Source organism: Canis aureus, chromosome 4 (assembly GCF_053574225.1).
Source record: "Canis aureus isolate CA01 chromosome 4, VMU_Caureus_v.1.0, whole genome shotgun sequence".
NCBI lineage: Eukaryota > Metazoa > Chordata > Mammalia > Carnivora > Canidae > Canis > Canis aureus.
Genome location: NC_135614.1, coordinates 12,495,335 through 12,521,345, shown reverse-complemented (window position 1 = coordinate 12,521,345; position 26,011 = coordinate 12,495,335). Strand labels below are relative to the sequence as shown.

Sequence of the window (26,011 nt, the reverse complement as noted above, 5' to 3'; positions counted from 1 at the left end):
GATAACACACAGACTAATTCTATCCCAAAAATTAACTGTTACAAATTCTCAAATTCAAGAACACAATAAAACATATAATGTCACTTGATTAGTTGTTTTCTAAATATAAAATTCACTGTTTGGAATAGATAACAAAATTTTACCAATATATGCATCATATTTTCCAAAAAGGTTTGGGTTCTTCATCCCAGACAACTGAAGCAGCAGGATTTAAAGAATGTCAGCTTTGTATAATACAGTTTCTTTTGTTCTTTTAATTAAAAATTACTGTGAAAATCATTGGTCAAGCCAGTTTAACAGACTTCACTATCTTAGCCTACAAAATTCAAGTAGCTGTAGAACTTTTTTTTTTTAAGATTTTATTTATGTATTCATGAGAGACACAGAGAGAGAGGCAGAGACACAGGCAGAGGGAGAAGCAGGCTCCATGCAGGGAGTCCGACGTGGGACTCGATCCCGGCTCTCCAGGATCACGCCCTGGGGGGAAGGTGGCGCTAAACCACTGAGCCACCTGGGCTGCCTGGTATAGAACTTTTTCATCCAAAAATTAACCTCTCCCAACCTCCAACAGCGACAACAAAAATACCTAACATTTAAGATAGCTTTCTTCTTCTCAATCACTATATCTAATTTTTCCGAAAGGTTTGGGGAACCCTGATGTGTTCCTGCATTGGACAGGCGTAGTAACCTCAGGTGTGGGTTTATTCAGATATGTGGCACAGGATACCTGGGTTTTGCCAGGGAATATAAAGGCAGATAGCTGAGAGAATGCTGCTTCTTCCAGTTTTCCAAGTATTGAATTCTCCACTCGCTCATGACAACATGAGCCCAATAAAAAGACACTAACAGCTGGGGCAGTAGGAAAGTTGATCATTTGAAGATATCTATTTCTAATCTCCAGAAAATTTTATTCTAATATATGTAATTTTGAGGGTTTTGTTTTGGGATTTGGTTTTGATTTTTCTGTTTTTGTTGTTTGATGATGTATGAGAGTAAATTTGTTTCTGATTCTGCCTCTCTAAACTATTAGGTCTCTGGTGGACTCTGGCACTGCTACAAATTGCACAAACTCATACACTCCTGAATAAGAAAAGATCTAATTTATATTCCTGCAAAGTAGGGTCAGAAGTCCTGGATTCACTTTCCAAATCTAACTGCTTCATTATCATGGACAACTTTAATTTCTTGAGTGTGCTTATGAGATACTAAGTAAAAAATGTTAAACTGTTTTAAGATTACATGCTTCAGCTAAATGAGTAAATTCTGATTTGTACTACAGAGAAATACATCACATTCATTTCTTAATACTTCCATATGCTAAGTAATCACACACTGGGTGGCTTAAACACCAGAAATTTTCCGTCCCCAGTTCTAGAGATTAGAAGTCCAAAATTAATGTGCTGTTAGGTTGGTTTCTTCTGAGAGGTATGAGGGATGGCCAGGTTCTCCTCATAGCTCTTCACAATATCGTCCCTCTAATCTGTGTGTGTCCAAATTTCTCCTTTTTTCATAGTACACCAGTTACACTGGATTAGGGTCTACCCTAATGACTTCACTTTAATTTGATTACCTATATAAAGGCCCTATTTCTAAACAAGGTCACTCTCTAAGATAGCAGGGGTTAGAATTCCAACATGAATTTTGAGTGGACACAATTCAATTCATAACATATAAACACATACATATGTGTTTGTTGCATGTTATGTATATACATTATGTATATAACTAGAAACATTATCAATTAAGAAAATATTGCACTAAATGTTTTTCAGACTTCTGAATGTGTATTTGTAACACAGTGTAACACATTTCTATTTCTTTTCTTTCTGGATGCATAATACAGATTACACATACAAATCAATGCTTTGTTGCTAAACAGAAATTTCAAGCCAAGAACCCTGAAACAAACACTGAAAATAGGGCATATTTTCCAATGGAGATAAAGATTATAGTGTAACCAATGTTACAATTATGTGCAAGCCAGCAACAACTTAACTTAGTAGCGGAGCCAAACCATGCTATTCCACTTTAAAAATATAGGAACTTGAGAAAGTGATATTCTTACAATTGTTAACTATGGAAGACAAGAACATTTATTTTAAACTTCAAGTCACACAAATCCATATTGTATGTTTATTTTTTAAAAGAAATATCTATCCAGCACATTTGGGATTTGAGAGCTTGAAAATAACTGAATCTTTTTTCCTGTATGACCATGTTAATACCAAATGTAAATGCTATTACAAGGTTCCAGTTACTGCAGGACTCTGCCTTCATACCGATTTATTTTCATGCATTTCTCAGAAGGAAATACTCATGGTTCAGGTTTCAATGGAGGAGTGCTTTCACCCTTATGAAATACAGAAAGTTCTCTTCTTTTTAAACTATTAACAAAAGATAAAGAATTACTATGATTTTTCAAGTGCCTTTTGCTTTCTCTTTTCCAACTTTTAAAGTTTTTAAAAGATCGTGACTGTTCATAAAGGTTTACCTAAGGCAAAAATCTGTCTTATCGGGTAAAAAAGTAAGAGGACAACATACAGGGTTTTTTTTTTCCTTTTTTGGTTTTTATTTTAGTCAAAAATATGTAACATTTACTATCTTAACCATTTTTAAGTGAACAGTACAATAGTGTTAACTATATGCACATTGCTGTGCAACAGATCTCTAGAAGTTTTTCATCTCCAAAATGGAAACTGTAACAACTGAGCAGACTCCTCTTTTCTACTCCTCCAGCCCCTGGCACCACCATTTTACTTTCTGTTTCTGAGAGTTTTTACTATTTTAGATACCTCATATATGTGTAATCAGGTAGTATTTGTCCTTCTGTGACTAGCTTATTTTACTTTTCTCTTAGCAATAATGTTCTCAAGGTTCATTCATGTTGTAGCATGTTGTATCATGTAACAAGATTTTCTTCTTCTTAAGGCAATGTAAGATTCCATTGTGTGTGTACGTGCACACACGTTTTCTTTCTCCATTTATCGACTGATGGACTTTAGGTTGTTCCCATCTCTTGGCTACTGTGGATAATGCTCCATTGAACATGAGTGTGCAGTTATCTCTTTGAATGGATGTTTTCAATTCTTTTGGATATCTATTGAGAAGTAGGGTTGCTAGATCATATATAACTCCATTTTTAATTTGTCAAGGAAGCATCATACTATCTTCCATAGCAGCTGCACCATTTTACATTCCCACCAACAGTGCACAAGGGTTCCAATTTCTCCGTATACTTGCCTACACTTATTTTCTGTTTTTTTGTTTTTTGTTTTTTTTGTTTTTGTTTTTTTGAATAATGGCCATCCTAACGCCTGGGAGGTGATATCTCATTGTGGTTTTAAAAACTTGCATTTCTTAATGATTACTTGATGTTGAGCATCTTTTTATGTTTGTTGGTCATTTGTGCATCCTCTTTGGAGCAATGGCTATTCAAAACCTTTATCAATTTTTTGATAATTTTGTGTTTTGTTCTGAGTTGTAGGAATTCTATAATATGGATATTAATCCTTTATCAGATACATAGTTTCCAAATATTTTCTCCATTCTGTTGGTAGCCTTTTCATTCTGTTGATTGTTTCCTTTGCTGCACAGAAGTTTTTAAGTTTAATATCATACCTTTTGTCTATTACTGCTTGTTGTATCTACGCTTTTGGTGTTATATCCAAAAATAACTGCCAAATCCGGCGACACAAAGCCCATCCTTTAGGTTTTCTTCCAGGAGTTTTACAGTTTCAGGTCTTACATTTAGGTCTTTGAACCATTTTAGTTAATGTTTGTATATGGTGTAAAGTAAGGGTCCATTCTTTTGCCTGCAGACCTCCAGTTTTCCTAACACTGCTTGCTGAAGAGACTATCCTTTCCTATCATGTGGCCTTACCACCTTTGTCAAATATCTTCTGACTAAATAAGGGAAAGATTATTTCTGGGTTCTCTGTTGTGTTCTTTTGGTCAGTATGTCTGTCTCTGTGCCATACTGTTTGATTACTGTAGTTTTATAATATGTTTTGAAGTCAGAAAGTGTGAGGCCTCCAACTTTGTCTTTCTCAAGACTGACTTTACTATTTGGGGCACTTTAAGATTCCATAAGAGTTTTAAAATTTTTTTCTATTTCTGCAAAACATGAGATTAAGATTTTTATAGCATTTGCAGCAAATCACCTGAGGTGGCAGGGCATTTTAACAATACTAAACCTTTCAACTACATATATGTCTTTCCATTTATTTGCATCTTCTTTAATTTCTTTCAGCAATATTTTGTAATTCTCAATATGCAAACCTTTTACCTCCTCAGTTAAGTTTATTTCCTAAGTATTTTATCTTTTTGATGCTATTATATTTGGGATTATTTTCTTATTTTCAGATTGGTCCTTGTATAGAAATGCAATTTACTTTTGTGTCTTCATTCTGTATCCTACAACCTTGCTAAATTAGTTTACTCTAAGTTTTTGTGTGTATGGCATCTTTAGGGTTTTCTACATACAAGATCATGCCACCAGCAAACAGAAATAATTTTACCTCGTCTTTTTCCATGTGGATGCCTTACTTCTTTTTCCCTGCTTGATTGTTCTGACTAGGACTTTTGGTACTTTACTGAATAGAAGTGGTTAGAATGGGCATCCTGACTTGGAGGAAAAGCTTTCAGTTTTTCACCACTGAGTGATATCAGCTGTGGCTTTTCATATTTGCTCTTCCTTACATTGAGGTAATCTCCTTCTATTCTTAGTTTATTGAATGTTTTTATCATGAAAGGATGATGAATACTGTCAAATGCTTTTTACTACCCACTTGAGATCATGTGGGTTTTGTCCTTTAATTCTGTTCATGTGGTAAATTATACTGATTGATTCTCACATGTTAAACCATTTCTGCATTCCAGAAATAATCTCACTTGGACATGATGTAGAATCCTTTTATTTTTTTTTTTAATTTTTATTTATTTATGATAGTCACACAGAGAGAGAGAGAGAGGCAGAGACTTAGGCAGAGGGAGAAGCAGGCTCCATGCACCAGGAGCCCGACGTGGGATTCGATCCCGGGTCTCCAGGATCACGCCCTGGGCCAAAGGCAGGCGCTAAACCGCTGCGCCACCCAGGGATCCCTGTAGAATCCTTTTAATGTGCTGTTGAATTTAGTTTCCTAATATTTTGAGGATCTTTGCATCAATGTTCATTAGGGATATTAATCTGTAGTTTTCTTACAGTATCTTTGACTTTGACATCAGGGGGTCCCACAGCATGAGTTTGGAAGTGTTCCCTCCTCCTCATATTTTAGGAAGAGTTGGAAAAGAACTGGATTCAATTCTTCTTTAAATGTTTGGTATCATTCTCCAGGGAAGCCATCTGGTTCTGAGATTTTCATTATTGGAAGATTACTGCTGATTCAATCTCCGTAACAATTCTAGCTCTGTCCAGATTTTTTAACTCTTCATGATTCAGTCTTGGTAGGTCATATATTTTTCTAAATTTAACCAATTCTTCCAGGCTATCCAATTTGTTGGCATATAATTGTTCACAGTTGTCCTGTATGATCTTTTTTATTTCTGTGGCATCATTTGTAATATCTCCACTTTAATGATTGATTTTTGTTATTTGAGTCTCATTTTATTCGTAGACCAGCAAAGAACTTTTCAATTTCATTAATCTTTCCAAAGAACCAACTCTTAATGTCATTGGTTTTTCTACTGTTGTTTTTCTATTCTCTATATCATTGATTTCCCCTACCAATGTTTACTATTTCCTTCCTTCTGCTAAACTTGGGTTTAGCTCCTTTCTCCTTTTTCTAGTTCTAAGTTGTTAGACTATCACTTTGAAATTTGTTCTTTTTTTAATATAGGCATTTACCAATATAACCTTCCCTCTCAGTACTACTGCTTTTGCTGCATCCCACATTTTATCTTTTGTCTTCATTTTCACTTGTCTCAAGATATTTTCTAAATTCCCCTGTGTTTTCTCCTTTGACCTACTGACTGTTCAGGAGTGTGTGTTTTTGTTTGTTTGTTTTACATATTAGTGAATTTTCCAGTTTTCCTTTGCTATTGATCTTTAGTTTCATTCCACTGTGGTCAAAAGAGATAGCCACTATGATCTTAATCTTCTTAAATTTAAGAATAGTTTTATGGCCTAACATGTGATCCTAGAGAATATTCAACGTACACTTAAGAAAAAATGTGCACTCTGCTGTTGTTGAGTGGAGTGTTCCAACTAGTCTATCAGGTTGTTCAAGTCCTGTTCCCTTGCTAGCTTTCTGTCTGGTTCTCCTATCCCCTTACTGAAAGTGAGGTGTTGAAATATCCCACTATTACTATGTTACTGTCTATTTCTCCCTTCACTTCTGTCAATGTAATGTTTACTTCACACAACTAGGCACTCTGCTATTAGGTGCATACAACTGTTACATCTTCTTAGTAAACTGAGCCTTTCATCATTAGATAGTCACCTTCTTTGTGTCTTGTAGCAGTTTTTAACTTAAAGTTTATTTTGTCTGGTATAAGTATCACCCCTGCTCTCTTTCGGTTTCTATTCACTATGACATATCTTTGCTCTTTCTTTCACCTTCAGCCTGGGTACTCTTTATACCTAAAGTGAGTCTCTTATAAACAATACAGAGTTGCCCATTTTTTAAATCCATTCAGCCACTCTACATCTTTTGACTGGGGAAGTTTACTCTGTTTATACTTAAAATAATTGCTGATAGGGAAGGACTTACTTTTTTAATTTTGTTAATTGATTTTTATATATCTTACAGATATTTTATCCCTCTTTTCCTCTCCTGCTACCTTCGTGTTTCATTGATCTTTTTTTATAGGGACATGTCCTATAGGTATTTTCTTTACTGAAGATCTTTATATTTATATATGCTTTGTGTTGCTATCTAGTGTCCTTTCATTTCAACTTAAAGGACTTCATTTAACAATTCTTATTAGGCACATCTAGTTGTGATGAACTTCCTCAGCATTTATTTATCCAGGATGATCTATATTTCTCCTTCACTTCTGAAAGACAGTTTTGCCAGATATAGCATTCTTGTTTGACAGTTTTTTTTTTTCTTTTAGCACTTTGTGTATATTATCCCACTCCCTCTGGCCTATAATGTTTCTGCTGAGAAATCTGCAGATACTCATAAGGGAGCATCCTTGTATATAAGCTGTTTTTTTCTGGCTGCTCTCAAGATTGTCCTGACTTTTAAGAGTTTGATTATAATGTCTTTTTTAATTTAAATTCAATTAATTAACAGTGTATTATTAGTTTCAGAAGTAGAATTCAGCGATTCATCAGTTGCATATAACATCCAGTGCTCATTATATCAAGTGCCCTCTTTTATGCCCATCACCCAGTTACCCCATCCCCCCACCCACCACCCCTCCAACAACCCTCAGTTTGTTTCCTATAATTAAGAATCTCTTATAGTTTGTCTCCCTCTCTGATTGCATCTTGTTTTATTTTTTCCTCTCTTCCCCTATGATCCTCTATTTTGCTGCTTAATTCCACATATGAGTGAAATCATATGATAATTGTCTTTCTCTAATTAATTTATTTTGCTTAGCATAATAACCTCTAGTTCAATCCACATCATTGCAAATGGTAAGATTTCAATTTTTTGATGGCTGGGTAATATCCCATTAGATAGATAGATACATACATACATACATACATACATACATATATACATACATACACACACACACACACACCAGATCTTTTTTTTTTTTGCCCCCTTCTCCCTATGAGGCTTGTCTTATTATTTTTTTAAAGATTTATTTATTCATTTATGATAGACATAGAGAGAGAAAGAGAGGCAGAGACACAGGAGGAGGGAGAAGCAGGTTCCATGCCAGGAGCCCGACATGGGACTCGATCCCAGGACCCCAGGATCGCGCCCTGGGCCAAAGGCAAGCGCTAAACCACTGAGCCACCCAGGGATTCCCACACCAGATCTTCTTAATCCATTCATCAGTCGATGGCTCTTTCCATAGTTTGGTTATTATGGACATTGCTGTTATAAACACTAGGGTGCAATTGCCCCTTTGGATCACTACATTTTATCTTCTGGGTAAACTAGTAATGCAATTACTGGGTTGTAAGGTAGCTCTATTTTTAACTTCTTGAGGAACCTCCATAATATTTTTCACACTGGCTGTACCAGCTTACATTCCCACCAACAATGAGAGCATTCCCCTTTCTCTGCATCCTCACCAACATCTGTCATTTCCTGACTTGTTAATTTTCGCCATTCTGACTGGTGTGAAGTGGTATCTCATTGTGGTTTTGACTTGTATTTCCTTGATGCTAAATGATGATGAGCATTCTTTCATGTATTTGTTGGCCATTTGTATGTCTTCTTTTGAGAAATGTCTGTTCATGTCTTCTGCCATTTCTTGACTGGATTTTTTCATTTTTGGGGTGTTGAGTTTGATAAGTTTTTTACAGATTTTGGGTACTAGCCCTTTATCTGATAAGTCATTTGCAAATATCTTCTCCCATTCTGTTGGTTGTCTTTTTGTTTTGCCAACTGTTTACTTTGCTGTGCAAAAGCTTTTTATCTCAATGAAGTTGCAATACTTCATTTTTTACTTTTATTTCTCTTGCCTTTGAAGATATATCTAGCAAGAAGTTGCTGCAGCCAAGGTAGAAGAGGTTGCTGCCTGTGTTCTCCTCCAGGATTTTGTTCAATTCCTATATCACAGTTAGGTCTTTCATCCATTTTATTTTTGTGTATGATGTAAGAGAATGGTCTAGTTTCAATCTTCTGCATGTGGCTGTCCAATTTTCCCAACAGCATTTGTTGAAGAGACTATCTTTTTTCCATTGGATATTCTTTCCTGCTTTGTCAAAGATTAGTTGACCATAAGTTGAGAATCCATTTTTGGGTTTTCTATAATGTGTCTCAGTGTGGACTTCTTCAGATTCGTCTTAGTTGGAATATTTTAAGTTTCTTGAATTTGAATGTTCATTTCCTTCCTTATTTGGGAAGTTTTCTGTCATTGTGTCTTCAGAGAAACTCATCTCTCTTCTTCTCTTCAGAGACTCCCATATTGTATAAATTGGTCCATTTGACAGTGTCCCATCTGTCCCTTAGGCTTTTTTCAGATTTCTTCATTTGTTTTTCCTTTCATTCCTTTGATTTGATCATTTCAAATGAACTGTCTTCAAATTCACTGATTCTTTCTTCTGTTTTATCAAGTCTGCTGTTGATCCCCTCTACTGAATTTCTCAATTAAACTATTGAAGCACACTGAGTTTAAGACAATTATTTTTAAATCTTTGTCAGGTAATTCATAGATCTCCATTTCTTTACGCTCAGTTGCTGAAGATTTATTTTGTTTTTGTTTTTGTTTTTGTTTTTATTGAGCCACATTTCCCCACTTTTTTTATGTGCCTTGTTATTTGCCATATTTTTTTGTTGTGATTTTTGCATTTTAAAAAAGCAGCCACCTCCCCCAAATTTTATAGACTGGCTTTGTATATTGGAAGACTACTATCAGTCAGCCTGGCTAGAGATTTTGGGGGCCTCTCAAACATTTTACAAGGACACATGTTCTCTGGGCTAATGTAATTTTCCAATTTGAGAGATTTTCCAGTTTCTTTTTCATGAGGCATTAGTCTCTTTCTCCCTCTGTTGTTTGTCTACAGTACTGCAGTTTCTCTAGCAGGATCATAAGCTGCTGAGCTCTCTTTCGTTTTAAGATGCCTCAGGCATCCAAAGTATACCAGTTCCTCATCAGCACTCCAAGTCAAGCAACAAAATATAAACCAACCCCTCAAGTAGTCACCCACTCCAAGAAAACACTGGATATTTGTTCCACTATTCTCTTTCCCTTCCAAGGGACAAGCAGCATATTGGGCTTTTCCTTTTAATCACTAGCTTTACTAGCCTGCAAGAGAGACTGATATGAATAAAATGAAACTATCTTTCTGACCCATTTCATTGCAGCTATTCTTGCCTCTGAGTAGGCCTGGGCAGGGTCATAATGGCTTTTTGGACTGAATACTAAGTCAGTGTTTCTACAGGGGAGTGAGTTCTGGAGTTTTCTATTCTACCATGTTTCTGACCACAGACCAGTCTATTTCTATATTCTCACATTATTAAAAACTCAACAGAAACATACACAACAGCAGTCACCAAAAATTCACAGTAAAGACTACTCTTTGGTTTAAAATAAAAGGTACTGACCTTCACTTCTATCTCCCACTTTCTAAATTTTTTTTTGCATTTAAAATACATACAGCTTTTGTATTGTACAGACCATATTATACATTATCTCACCTCCATTACACTTCATCTCTTCCACTCTCTTTCCAAGCTAAAAGTAATGACTGTGTGCAGGTGTCAACTCATTCTTTGTTAAGAGACCTCATCTCAAGCTTATACCAGCCAGACTTCTCACTTCCTGCTATGGGAGCTGGTTGGATGCATGCAGGCTCAAGAGGTGTCACACATATGTAACCCAGAAGTGCAAAAAAGGCAAACCTCATAGGTCAACCCCCAATCCTCTCGAAAGATGTATACAAGCTTATAGACAAGTACTTCTCCTTTTAGTGCCTTAGATGAATGATTTAGGGATGTAGACTCTGAGACTACTAAACGTAGTCACCCTTAGAAGTAACCAAGTTAATAACGCATCACTGTATTGGCTTTGGCTTTTTCTTCCCCATTTGACTCTCCTAGCCTCTTCTTGAGAGGATTTCCCAAATAAGCTAGCTGTTGCAAGCCCTAATCTTAAGGGACAGAGGTAGGCAACCCCAGGCTAAGAACCACATTATTTAAGCAGGACCTTACTCCATGGGATCTCCCTTTCTTTTCTGTTATTGTGTATAGGAGGGTTTCCTCTCTTCTACTAGACTGTATTCCTCTTTTTAAAAAAAAAAAAAAAAGATTTTATTTATTTATTCATGAGAGATACAGAGACACAGGCAGAGGGAGAAGCAGGCCCCATGCAGGGAGCCCAACGTGGGACTCGATCCCAGGTCTCCAGGATCACACCCCAGGCCAAAGGCGGCGCCAAACCACTAAGCCACCAGGGCTGCCCCTAGACTGTATTCCTCTTATAGGTAAAAAGCTTTATTCATTTGTGAAGTCCCTTAACATCACCTCATGATTCTTTTTAAACACAGCAATTGCCCATTGGGTTTTTCAGATGGCCTCACTACTTCTAATGATTTATAATAAAACAATTTTCACAAGCTTTAAAGCTAATCATTTATGCAGAACTTCCTTCAAATTCAAATATACTTTTATATTTTGTTGCTCAAGCCTAGATGTTTTGATGTAGTCAAATACACTTTCCATAGATAATGTATCTCAGATGTCCATTCACTGACAGCAAATATATTTTTGAAGGCAATCTTTCTGTTTTGGTGACAGTATGACTGCCAGCAATGTTTTACTAAATTATAGACCCCTGTAACAAAAATAATAAAAACCCTATAGATTTATGCTAATCTTGGGTTTCCTTTACCAATGTAAAAAATAAATGAAGAAAAACAATCCCCTGGATTAAAATAAGCATTTCTTTATATGAGTCGTCCTGTAATACTCATGCTAAACACTTTTCTGGCTTTTTAAATTAGACCATTATAATCAAGCAATTTAAAAGACAGCCATTTCTTACCAAAATATTGATTTTTGCTTAAATGGTACTTCAAAAGCTCAGAATATGATAAAGGGACCAATTCAAAAAATATATAATACAAGCTTTAATGGTCCTCTAAAGATAAATAGTGTGTTAGAGCTCAATAATGAAGAAGGAATTAAAATAATTCTGAAAATACTTTAAATTTGGACATATTTTTTAATTGAGATTTTACTCTAATGAACATTATTACATTTCCCTACCATGATTCTGTAGTGTTTTATATGACATGTTTATTTTTTATTTTTTTTTTTTTGTTTTGTTTATGATAGTCACACACACACACAGAGAGAGAGAGAGAGAGAGAGAGAGGCAGAGACACAGGCAGAGGGAGAAGCAGGATCCATGCACCGGGAGCCCGACGTGGGATTCGATCCGGGGTCTCCAGGATCACGCCCTGGGCCAAAGGCAGGCGCCAAACCGCTGCGCCACCCAGGGATCCCTATATGACATGTTTAAATCTTGGCACATGAAGCTTGAAAACTGGACATGTTACAGAAGAAGGAAAATGTAACAAAAAGATGCTACATGGGGAAGCACATGATCTCCTTTGTTCATCTAAATCAGTTAAGTCAACACCAACAAGTTTCAACTATGGTTAGCACTGCCATCCTGGTCAGTAGAAAATCTTAAATTAGGGAACCTAGCCCACAGGACACTGAAAACTGCCAAGACATCAACAGAGCTCACAGTCAGCTGTCTTATGAATACTTGCTCCTCCAAACCAGGATACTCCAACTGTCTTCATTCCACCCTCTTCCCCCACTGGTTGTGAAGGCTCATGTGTATAGTACTCATAAAGGCAAATTCCTACCCAAACGACTTATGTATGTAAACTCAGTGAGCTTCTATCACCACATGCCAAACACTATTGGGTTTTTATTGTATTCTATGCAAAATACTCGGAACACTAAAACTGGAAAGGATTTTAGGGAAATCTAATCCAAAACCCTGAGAAGTTAAATGACTTGTAAAATGTCAATGGCAAGACTGGATAATGAACTCAAATCACCTGACTCCTGGTTACCCACTCTTCTGAGAGGAATGGTTTACTTTCTTCTAACTAAAAATATGTCGGTGACTATCCTAGTACAATGAGCAATTAACATAAAAGAACAGTTATTTCAAAAAAGATTAGCTCTTATCTGAAATGCTTTAAAATCATATTTAAACAAGTATCTGGAGATGTATTCTTGTAAGAAAGAGATAATGCAGTATCTACATCTAAATAAATAACTATACTTACCTTGACAAATTTCAATGTATAAAACTAATTCAGATCAGAAACAGAGACAAATTACTCAGCATTAACCTCACTTGAATTATTTTCCATATCCTCAATTCAAATCTCTGCACTAATATATCACTAATAGTACAACATTCTACATAGCTCCTGGACTAAAAGTAAAGAAAGACCACCTTGCATGTGGACAATTACTATGCCTTATTTATGTAAGGCAGAACTGGGATATATCTTAAGGCTAAGTACATGCCCTACCTTTAAAGTTCCATTCCAGGAGGTCAATGTCAAGTCCATAGCCCAAAATGAGCAGTTTTTAGTCCAATTCCACCATGGGTCATTTATTCATGGGTCATAAACACTGCACTGGACTAGGTGCTGAAGAGGAATAAGAGATGAATTTGAAACATACAGATCATGTACAGAGAATCAACTGTGAGCCAACTTTACACAAATTATCATGTAATCTTCACTGCAGCCCTGGGAGAGAGATGTTATTATCTCTGTTTCGTGAAGAAAACAGAAAAGTTAACCAAAGCTAGTACAAGGCAGAGCTTTGGAATATGTGCAATCTCACCAAGAATTCTAACCCAACTGTGCACCTACTACCACATTCCTCTGCGTTTCAGCAGGGAACTAGGGGAAACACTACCCTATTCTGGAGGACAGGTTAGCATCTTAGATCGAGATTTGGTGTATCTCTATACTGCATAAGAGTTTCAACTCTGCAACAACCCTAAGAAGAAAACTAGTGTCTAGTCCCACGAAGAATTCCAAAAAGAAACCGATGCCCCAAGTTTAAAGGGTTTTTTAGCTTCCCTATCTGTAAAACACAGATCTCAACAGCAGCCTGTATCTCTGCCCCTCTCTCTCTCTCTGTCTCTCATGAATAAATAAAATCTTAAAAAAAAGGAAATACAAAAACATTTAATATATTAAATTAAAATACTAAATACAAAGTAGTAGTTAATACTATAGCATGAACTACATAAACTATGCAAATAGTCAAAACTATTATGTATGTCAAAACTACATTTCAAGGCAGAAAAATGAAAATAGCTTCAGTATACTGGGGTTACTGATGACTGTTTTTATTCTTAAAAGTTCCCTTCACACTGCCTTTTAAATTTCTGTAACAACAAATGTGTCCTTTTAAATTATTTCATAATATATTGAATAGATATCTATTACAACTAATTTAATGGGAATCTGTAGGAAAATTAAATTTATTCTGAGCCTGCTGTGCCATAATAAAAACAATATATCCTCCCGCAGGAATATATCCTCCCACAGGTTTAGGCTCTTCCCAGGTCCCATACAACAAGCCACTCTAAACAACGCTGTGCCAGTTATAAATTATGCTCCTAGACTAAAATGCTTCAAGATGGTTTAACATGGAGAAAGTATAAGCTTCAAAAGTAAAGAAAATTAAAGAAAGAAAAGGATCTGAATCTTCTTAATTTTAGCCATCATTATCTAACCACATAGCAACACTTCTCAAAGTGTAGTAGCCCTAGATCACCTACATTGGATTCACATGAGATTCTTTTCAAAATGCAGATTCCAACCACTACTGAAATTATCAAACCAACACAATCAGTATCTCCAACACAAGTCCAGAGTTTCTGTACAATCTTCTCAGGTAATTTTAATGCACACAGACTTTAAGAATCTGACATGTTAATCAGGTAAAATAAACACCATTCAAAATTTTTAGTGAAAGAAACATATAGAACTCTAAATCTGGATAGGTAATTCAATTACATCCTAATTTCTCACACTTACTAGCCCAAACAAGCCAGGTTGTAAGATCAAAGGCAAAAGGAGCAGACATCCTGCAAATCTGTTGTCTCTTCTGCCTAACCTATGAAACTTTCGAAAATAATTTTGCAAACTTTATCAAGAGTCTTAAAATATCCATGCCCTTTGCCCCCAAAATTTCACTAGTAAGAATTTTTCATAAGAGAATATTCAGGATGCAAGCCATGCTTTTAGGCAAGAGTGTTTGGGACAGCAATATTAATATTCACCATCTACCATTTTTTGAGTATATGCACTGCATCTGGCACTGCATCTGGCTTATACACAGTATTTCTAATCCTCAATACTTTTATCCTCACTGCAGAGATAAAAAGACTGAGGCTCAGAGAAGTTATTTACTTACCCAAGCACGAGTTATCAACCTGCCCAAGATCTGAATCCCAGTCAGTTTGAGTAAAAACCCTAGGCTCTTTCCCCTCCTGGGAAAAGTTTTATCATAAATGCTTATGTCATAAGGTTTAAGCAAAGTATGATATGTCAAGGGGATAGTTTATATTCATTTTAAACCATGCTCAGGAACATCTGGGTGGCTCAGTGGTTGAGCGTCTGCCTTTGGCTCAGGTCGTAATCCTGGGGTCCTGGGAGGAAGTCCCGCATCAGACTACCCACAGAAGCCTGCTTCTCCCTCTGCCTATGTCTCTGCCTCTCTCTGTGTCTCTCATGAGTAAGTATATAAAATCTTTTAAAAAATAATAATAAAATAAAACCATGCTGTTCAAAAATCTTTAATGAGATGGAAAATCCTCATGACACAATGGTAAGTGAAAAACTGGGTGTGATCCCAGTTTAGAATGTAAGGAACACAAGACACGAAACCAAATCTATCTTGGTTTTGATTGCATCCCCAAAGCCTAACACTAACACTGTACCTGTGATACAGTAGGAACTCAAAATCTGTCGTAAAAATAAATTATATGTGCGTATATTGTTTAAAGACCCGGAAATAATTCCCAAAAATCCTACAAGTGGTTCTTGCTAGATTCCCAAAACACTTACAGTGATTATTGCTAGATTAGGGATGACTTTTGGGTCTTCTATTTTACATCTGTTTCAAGTATTCTATATAAGTTCATATTACCAGGGCACCTAGGTCGCTCAGTGCTTAAGCATCTGCCTTCAGCTCAGGACGTGATCCCAGGGTCCTGGGATCAAGTCCCACATAGGCTCCCCTCAGAGAGCCCGCTTCTCCCTCTGCTTATGTCTCTACCTCTCTCTGTCTGTCTCTCATGAATAAATAAATAAAATCTTTAAAAAATAAGTTCATATTACCTTCATAATAAGAAAAATAACTTCAATGGCTAATTTTCAAATCCTATGTTTGAGCATCTTCCTATAGAAGAGATGCAATTAAGCTTCAGATAAACTCAATATATACACTAATGTGTGGTTTATCTTATTTAATGTAACAGAGAAACTACTTTATAGCTAGAAAGTGAGCATTACGTTTGTATATGCCAGCATCATAAATGCCAGTGGGATTTAATACTTATTACAGGGATCCCTGGGTGGCGCAGCGGTTTAGCGCCTGCCTTTGGCCCAGGGCGCGATCCTGGAGACCCGGGATCGAATCTCACGTCGGGCTCCCTGCATGGAGCCTGCTTCTCCCTCTGCCTGTGTCTCTGCCTCTCTGTCTCTCTCTGTGTGTGTGACTATCATAAATAAATTAAAATAATAATAATACTTATTACAAATAATGTTTTCATCACCTATAGTTATTAGTAGCTTAGTAGGTAGGAAATGGATTTATAAATATGTAACATCCACAAAATGTTTAGGTTATTCTTCAAAATTTTGAGCAGAAAACAATGTTTATTCTCCTCTTTTCCCCTCCCCTGACCGAAGATGCACCTCCAGGCACAGACAGCTAGTTTCTATAACAATGAGGCCAAAAGCCACAGACTGGGAATGGCAGAGGTGAGGAAGGTAGTCACTGGGCTCCTTGATGCCCCTGGGGCAACTATTCAGGGGTGGACCCCTGAGCTCCAGATTTTGTATTAGGTGAGGAAAATAAACTCCTGGCTGGTTTAAGCCACTCTGTTCGGTTTTCTGTTAGTCACAGCCAAATATATACCTGCCTATTAAAATCAGCCATATGACAAACCTTTCTGTTTTAACTTATCAATGATCAACTCCACCAACACCGCACAAGTCTTCGCAAAGATCAGACTTACTGAGAGAACATGCATGTACTGAGAGTGCTTACTCGATGTCCCGAGGACAGGGACATAATGCCCGTCTCATGCTACCCTTATAGGGCCCTGCTGAAGTGACACTAAGACCCCGATCCAGCCAATTCTGACGGCAGAACCTGGGCTTCATACTGCCAAGCTACACAATTTTCAATGCACTTTTTCATTGTTTATAACATGATCTTATCCTTCAATTCTGCTTTCACACTCAACTACCATTGTCCCAATGGATTCTCTGACAGGAGAAAGACTTCTCAAAAATAAATCATCCCTTCCACTAAACAAAATGGATTGACATGTAGTTGTTTTAAAAGTAAGCATTTGGGCAGCCCAGGTGGCTCAGGAGGTTAGCGCCGCCTTCAGCCCAGGGTGTGATCCTGGAGACCCTGGATCGAGTCCCACATCGGGCTCCCTGCATGGAGCCTGCTTCTCACTCTGCCTGTGTCTGTGCCTCTGTGTCTCTCATGAATAAATAAATAAAATCTAAATAAATAAATAAATAAATAAATAAATAAATAAAATAAAAGCAAGCATTTGCTCTCTAGTGTTCCAAAATCTTTATCCGTCACATGGCACAGGGCTGCTGCTACATTAACATCCACAAAGTGCCATGTGCCTGGCACTGGGCTACACATTTCACATGCATCATCTCATTCAGTGCTCACAACATCCAAGACAGGACTACTGTCCCCATTTTACAAGTGAACAAATACAACATGTAAGCCTGTGCACAGATTTTGAAAAAAAGTCTCTTTCTAGACACCAATGAATGACAAGTTCAAAGCAACATAAAACTAGAAAGGAGACTGATTTTGCTGCTAGTCTTTAGTAAAAATGTCAGAAGTAATTTATTTAGGACCCTTTAAAGAATGAAAAATACTCCAGGCAAGGACAACTAGACAACTAACAAAGGTGTAAAGCCCTTTCAGTCTGAGCAAAATCTAGAATTGCATACTCATCTCTAATATAGCTTTATTCAGTATATACTCAACCACCTTTACAAGAAGCTAATATACTCATCACACTATGAGCTGCCAGTAAGGCCAAGAATATTTAGATAGCTATGAATATTTACTTATCGTAAGACCATTTAATTCATTTTCCAATACACTTGATTTTCATTTGCAATATAAGAATGTGCATTTTATGAACTATGATTTATAATGACTATAGTTATTATTCATTTATTCAGCAATAATAAATGAGCTTCAGGAAGCTATAAGGCCAGCACTGTGATGCTTACCTACATCTTTTTCTCTTAATCATCACAAGCAGTCAAGATGCAAGAACTATTATACCCCTTTTTATTTTATGTATTTATTTATTGGGGATGGGGGGCAGAGGGAGAGAAAATCTCAAGCAGGCTCTATACCTTGCACGGAGCCCAATGCGGGGCTCAATCTCACAATCCTGATATCATGACCTGAGCCAAAATCAATTGGATGCTTAAGTCACTGAACTACCCAGATGCCCTAAAACCCCCTTTCAGAAAGAGGGCCACAGGTGAAGAATTTTCCCCGGTTCCCTATTAGAAGGTAGCATTAAGATTTGAATCCATATCTGGCCCAGAGCCCTGTGCTTTTAACCACTAAGCTTCATCAAGTTATTTGATTTATTCCTGTTGTATTAGCCTTAGTCCAACATTAGCTATAAAACTATACTCAGCTTAGCTCTTATCTTCACTTTCAGTACACCTCAATTTCCAGACACTTTGCTTCACATTTTTCCCATAAATCATCTAAAAAATAAGACCATCGTCCCTAAAGATTCACTTCACTTGCTAAATTGGAAGAGATAACATACTTGTTACTCTTACTTTTAATCAATGATGTGTTGATAACCTTAGTGGCTGCTTCTTCTACTCAAGTAAGCAGAAGTAAGTGATCCCCATTGTGCCTATTATTGTAAAAATGCAACATGGTTTTTAAAGTCTTTCACAGCAATATCCTAAAAGCCCACCAGATGTCAACCTCAGTTCGTAAAAACAGGCCATTTCCCACCTTGTAACTCTTCTTTCTATGATGACACAAGGGATTGGGAATTTGGAAAATGCCTTTGCTTCTACATGTATGCAGGAATTTTTTTGTATGATTTTTAACTTAAGAAGAAAAGTATAACAGTAAGATGTAAAACAACCAGAGAGAGAGAGAGAGAGAGAGAGAGACAGAAATATACATATTCCATGTTTGCCTCTTGGGTCCCTACCAAACACCAAGACTATTTCTGACTCTTCTGACTTATTTATTTCCTACTTTCTCCCAGACTTTTTCTATACTATTCTCCTCCCTCTCTCTACATACCATAACTCATATTTGACTTAAATGAATCAATACTATTATCTCACACAAGGCATGAAATCTAAATTTTGAAAATCAGTATTAAATTAATTAAAAACAATTTTTCTTTATTATTAAACAGTGCTGTCCATGGTGTCCATTCCAGGCTGACCATAAACCTCAATAAACTTGAAAATAATTCCCATTTTTAAAACCAGTAACTAACCAAAGTGGTAATCTTCATTTAGACTCAAACAAAAATGACAGATACTCTGCAAGGCGGTTCCAAAGTGGTTAGCACTCTCTCTCTCTCTCTCACACACACACACACACACACACACACAAAGGAAAGAAAGAAAAGAAAGAAAAGAAAAACTAACAATTTTTTCCCTACATTTTCAGTCTGGTGTTTTTATGCATAGAAATTCTTTTGGGATTCATTGATCATCCAAGAATGGTATTTCATTTCTTTGATCAGTGCCCTACTGCCCATATTTTAACCTCACTGAATTTTTGGTCCATTGCATAGAAGAAATTCTCTACTAATAAAAATACAACCCATTAAAGATTAACTCGCCCCCAGGACAGTCTCTCTAGAAACAAATTCCAAGCATTATAATCACTAATTTGCACTATGTAGGCTTCAGGACAGATAATCTTATTTATTCTGCTTTAAACTGGAAATCTGCACATATTTTAAGGCAATTATGAAAAGAAAAATGGCAAACCAGATTCACATAATCAGAAATCCAACTAGACAAATACTTTACCTACTTGACACTTTGCAAATGAAAAGTTTTACACCCAAGATTATCTAACAATGTTAGAATACTTGCAAACCTCCTTAGTCTCTATTTTACTTTCCCAATATGAGATTGCAAAAGTTTTTGTTTCTCCAAATTTAAAGTATACCCTATACGTCAGAAATTATAGTAGGCACAGGAAATCTTTTGAATCCATGCTGTAATATTTATTATTAACAACAATAAAAGCATATAATAGACATTAAGCTCTTATTGTCAAACAGCATAGCATAGCTTATCAGGAATTATCTCTTAATTCTTCCAAAACCCCAAGAGAAATACAATTATCATTTGCTAATACTAATACTAATCAACTATTAGTATTAGAGAAATACTAATCCACCATTTAGAGACAGGCAGAGTGAGACTGAGAGCCCAGGAACTGTCCCAACATCTGTGGGACGTGAATCTAGGTTTGATTCCAGTGCCCACTCTTGCTATAATCACCTGGTTTAAAACAATGAGACCCAGAATTACATTTGGTTCAGAAAACTTGTCTCATTCCTTCAAACATAGTTGTTTTACATAATTGACACTAGGAAGCACACATCACAAAATGTCTTAGTACACTATGCACCATTCTATTGTCAAATGAGTTCAAAATTTACCTTCTCAGAAGGCATAATTCATTTATTGGTGATTTCTGGAAAGTTAATCAAAGCACTATGTTCAATCATTAAAGAATTCTTTGGGGCTGAAATGTAAATATTTCATTATACGTAGATTGTTGAAGAAACGTTAACTGTTAGGACTTCCTGTGAAACAAAACTTTTTCACTGCAGCAATTTCAAACCACCTCATGTCAGAGTAGCATACCTTCAAATTTAAAAAATACACCACCCATATTTCATTTTATTCTAAACAAAAATCAATTAATTGAAAAAATAAATCCACTTCCAAAACTCAAGTTATACAGGAGGGCTGCCTAGAAACTAAATGCTTATCACTATCTGTATGTGCATAGATGGAACAGGTAAGGAAGACATAGTATTATTAGAAGATCCACCCTTTACATTATCCCAAACTCATGTGGGAAACAATCTCACAGTATTTTTCTGAATAAACTTAATATTTTATTTAGAATCAGAAACTAGGCAAAAAGAACCATGGAACAAATGAAACTAAAATGGATTATTGAAATACAACTTTAATTTCCAAAACCACTCTAATTTCTAAATCCACTATACAATATTCTTATTTGAACAATTTACCACAGAAGTAACTCTCTTAGAAAATTATATAATTTAAGGGTGGAAAAAAAAAAAAGAGACACGATAAGCCCTAGGGATGTTTATCAATAAAAATAAGCAACAAGGCAGATGAGTTTGTAGCTCATCCAAAAAACGCCAGCCAAACACTCCTGCTATTTGTTTCTACCAAGTTATTGTCTTGGAAAACATGTTGTTCTCTCTTAAAATAACCTGCTAAATTGTCTTTCAAAGCCACTGCATTTCCACGGAGGGCTAAATAGCTCCCATGTTGTGATGCACTGACTGATAAAGTCAAAGTTAGTTGACTTTTTGAGGCATCAAGCCACAAAAGAAAGTTGGAAAGCTCCAAACTTCTCTTGATAATAAGGACGCTACCTACTGAATGAATCCACCATACATCCTGAGTCAAATTAATGTCTGGTCCTCTACAGTATTTTAAGAATGACAGTCGTTCAAACTACCGCTATTTTCCTAGATGAGGGAAATGACCAGACTGGTGGCTTACAGATAAACTAGTAATTAACATTTTTAAGGAAGGCCAAAATGACCTTGGACATTTGAGCGTTCACTCTGAAAACTCCCATCCCCCCATTATAAAACTCAGAACTTGTCTCCAGTCCTAAAGCTGTTGTGCCTGGGAAAGTCCCAGAGAAACGAGGGAATTAAAAAACAAAACAAAACAAAACACACACACACACACACACAATTGTGTAAGACAGAAACTCACAGCACAGGAAGATCTTTATGATCTGTGACTCAAGATGTGTTACAAGCCTATCAGGAGATGAACACACAGGTCCTCCAACCCAGCAGCACGACCCCGACACAGTCCCCACGCTCTGGCTGCTACCCCCATCCAGGCCCCTCTCCCTCGCGGGGACACTCCTATCTTAAGCCCTGACATCTGCAGTGTTTCCCAACAGCTAGACAAGGCCCCTCGGCCGGAGGAAGTGGACACTGACCAGAGGAGACACAGGGACACAGCTAGAATTCAAGGCTCTGAGGGAGTGGGGAGAGAGTCACTGTCACGCACACCCCGCGCGGACTCAGCGGGTCCCGGGGCGAAGCCGGGGTGTCCGGAGTAAGGCGGCAGCTCCAAGGTAGCCGGGAACACAGCCGGGGCGCGCCGGCGCAAACTCGGCCTTTGGCTTTTCTGAAGCGGGTCAAGTCAGGGGCCCAAGGTTCCCGGCCCTGAGACCCGCGAGGCGCGTGAGGGCGGAGAGTCCCGCGGCCTCGCGGGGGAGCGGGCCGGGGAGCCCAAGCCGGCCGTGGGCTGGAGCGGGGCGCGGGGCGCGGGGCCGGGAGGTCCGGGAAGGAGAGGGGACTCCGGCCGGGAGCCCGAGAACGCGGGGGATGCCTACCTTGTAACATGGCCTCAAGTTTCTTCCTGTCCACGCGGAAGCGCTCCTCGCTCCACTCGGGGCTGTGCAGGGGCGCCCCGGCGACCAGGTCGTCCTCGGAGCCCGGCATGGGCGAGTCAGTACTGCGTTCGCTGTTGGAGCCCGGGTCCGACTGCGCCGCCAGGTAGCCGGGCTCGCCCTGGGCGGCCATGGTGGGCGCGCGGCGCTCGGGCTCCGGCTCCGGCTCCGGCTCCGACCGCGGCCGCCGCTCCGCCTGCGCCGCCGCCTCCGCTCGCCGGCCGGGCGCGACTGGCTCCCCGCGCCGCGGCGCTAGCTCGTCCCCGGGCCGCCGCCGACGCCGCCGCCGCCGCCGCCACGGAGCCCCTGGCGCATCCCAGCCCCGCGAGCCGCCCGCCGCCCCGAGTGCCGGCCGCGATCCCGGGCCGGGGACTGCGCCTCCCCCGGCCAGCAACGCCCGCGCGGAATGAGCGCGCCGCGCCGCCAGCGCCTCCATCCGCAGGGCCCCGGCGCCCCCTCCCCGCCCGCCGCCCCGGCCGCCGCGCGCTCATTGGCCCCGCCGGCCCACGGGGAGCCGCGGCGGGCGGGCCGCCCCCGGCGCTCGGACACCCTCGCGCGCGCACACTCACCACGTACGCACCACGAAGCTTGCCCCCCGCGCGTGGTTTCGCGGCTCCTCAAACGCACTCGGCGGGTTTAGGCACAGCGCCCCGGGACGCACACAGATGCACACGCAGCCCCCCTCGGTACAGAGGCTCACTACGCCGAACTCGCAGCCTCGGTCGGCCGCTCGAGCTGGAGACAGGAGGAGGGAGAAGGGAGGTGACTAGCGGAAGAAACAATGTCCGTCCCCTGCAGCATCGCGGCGGTCGCTGCTTTCGCCCAGTTCATTCCCAGCTCACTCCTCTTTCCACAGCGAAGTGGTCAAGCTGCCCAAGAAATGCACAAGAGGCTTACTCTTTATTGTGAGGGAAGATTTTTTTTTCTTGAATGAGGTGTGGAGGGAGTCATTTTCCATGTGATTCTAAAGGAATGGATTCAGCTGATTTTAAAGAGGCGGCGGGGTGGGGGGTGGGGGGTGGGGGGAGAGAAAAGACCCCTGAGATGGAAATGGTGGTTAGCTGAATCCATTTGGCATCTGGGCAGCCTGTCTTGTCAGGGACCGAGGGCTCTTCTCTGTTTTCAAGGTCAGCCTCATAGATGAGGACCAGCAAATGACCATATGATTGATCCTAACTGCCCAGGCCAGGCCACCCATTGCCACTTGTAAACTTGGACTTGAAGCAGCAGGGAAAAAGAAAGTTGCTTGCACCAGTAATGCCCTCAGAACTCTACGTTGCATTCACACTGATTCATCCCGGTTTGTTTTGTGACCAAAAGCAAAAAAAAAAAAAAAAAATCTCATTTTAGGGGGGTGGGGGTTGAATGAGAAAGCTGTTACTGTGCCGCAGAGGGAGGCTTACTGGCTTACGCAAGGGGCAAGCTATACTTAGGGTGAACAGAAACTCGTATAGGTTCAGTTGCCTGATTAACAAGAATTGACTGTGCTGTGTACTGTGGTGTGCTGACAGGTGACGTAACTAAGACTCTGGGAAGTCAAGTGACATGACTAAGGTCACATAGCATCAGAAAATGGAGTCAAGAATCAAACCCAGGTCCATGTACCTGACACATAATTTCCACAAAACCCCTACCTTATTAAACAGAAAAGTTTCCTGCTCAGAGAAAAACTGGGAGCAGATATACAGTCTAACTGCTTAATTGACTACCATGTGTCCCTTCTGTGAACTTATTGTACAAAGCACTAACTTAAACACCAAAACGGGTCATCAAGGAGCCTTCCATTAGGGATGCTTACCATCTTTTTCTGTCAAGAAATATTTGAGGGGACCCTGATATATGCAGGAGACTGTGTTAGGCCCAAAGAAGAGTTATCAAAAACAAGTAGCATCCTTAAGCTCCTGGAGCTGACATTCTAATGAGAAAGATAGAATGTTGATCTAAATACATTAATCATTCAGAAAAATATAAAATTGCACCTATATTAAGCATTACAAATAAGAGACTCAAGATAGGGGAAAATCTGTAATGGAGTAATTGGATTCAATCAGAGATGTCAGTGGAAGAGTCTCAAGGAAAGTGACTCGGGCTGAACAGAAGTTTGAGCAGAATTTAACGGGGCAAGAAAGAGGAGAGTGGGCCTTCCCTACAAATGACTATTTGATCATTCTATCATCCCTGAAGGTAGATATTGTGATTATCCTTATTTTTCAGTTGAGGAAACTGAGGCATAGGAGGCAAAATAAATAATCCAAGTTTACACAACTAAGTAAATTATAAAATCAGGATTTGAACCCAGGAAGTCTCCCTTGAAAATTAGACTTCAAGTGCTCTGTGCTTAGCCGCTAAGCTATATTGGCTCTTAATAGTATCAGCATAAGCAAAGATCCCATGGCTGGAGGAAACAATGTACGTTCCTCCATCAGAAGACCTAAAAGAAAAGTCAGCAAAGCTGGTACAAGAAAGCAAGGAATGAGATGGTGCTAGCTGAGAGAAGAGAGGTAAAGAGTATGTAAGCCCTGTAGGACAAGTTAGGAGTTTTTGTCTTTATCCTTAGAACAGAAAGAAGCTATATAGAGGCTTTAAGTAAAGGATAATGTACTTAGATTTGCATTTTAAAAGATGACTATGAAAAAATAAATAAATAAATAAATAAATAAATAAATAAATAAATAAATAAATAAATAAAATAAAAGATGACTATGGCTATAGTATGGGGAGTAGATTGTGGGACAAGGGTAGAAGTAGACCAATTAAGAGACTATCCAGGAAGTTTAGATATTAGCTATTGGTTGCTTACCTAGAGTGGTGAAGATTGAGAAATGTGAGAGGACTTGAAAAATATTGTGATTGCAAGTGTTATCAACTAGATTGGTGATGGATTGGATATGGGGTGATGGAGAGATAAATGTGAGGAATGACTCTAGAGTTCCGGCTAACATAACTAGAGAAAAATAGGTACCATTAACTAAAATAGAAACACTGGAAGAGGACTGACTTCACTAGAAGAAAGATGAATTTGAATTGGGCATACTGAGTTTCAGGTGCCATTGAGACCCCAAGAAGATATGTCATATAAGCAATTGGACATATGGGTCCAGAGTTCAGAAAAGAGATTTTGACTGACTGGAGACAAAAATGTGTTATTTGTTTATAGACAATAATTAGCCATATACAAGGAGTAAAACTGTATGGGGAAAGAGAAGAGAATTAGAAGGGGGAACCAAGGAAAGAGCCTTTCACAAATTCTAACATTTAGTGATCAAGAAGATGACAATGGAAAGGAGATATAAGGGATAATAAGAGAGGAAGGAAAAACAAAACAAAGTTTTGTCTTATAAGCCCAGGAAAAGACTACTTCTAAAAAAGGAAGTGTGATGATCTTTGTATTGTAGGGAGGTCAAAATTTTTTGATGGAGGTC

General features: G+C 38.8%; 1 protein-coding gene across 5 annotated transcripts in view; it reads right to left on the bottom strand.

Annotated features, from left to right (window-relative positions):
- Positions 1 to 23,404, bottom strand: part of BICC1 (BicC family RNA binding protein 1) — a 270,938-nt gene extending 247,534 nt beyond the window's left edge. For 3 of the 5 annotated variants that reach the window (XM_077894583.1, XM_077894584.1, XM_077894585.1), the window contains exon 1: positions 22,533 to 22,792. In XM_077894583.1, coding sequence (XP_077750709.1) covers positions 22,533 to 22,722 — 190 coding nt within the window. In that variant the 5' untranslated portion in view covers positions 22,723 to 22,792. Of the gene's footprint in view, positions 1 to 22,532; positions 22,793 to 23,158 lie in introns of those variants that run through there. The other 2 variants (XM_077894588.1, XM_077894587.1) reach the window with 2 other exon arrangements.
- Positions 23,405 to 26,011: the final 2,607 nt, after the last annotated feature.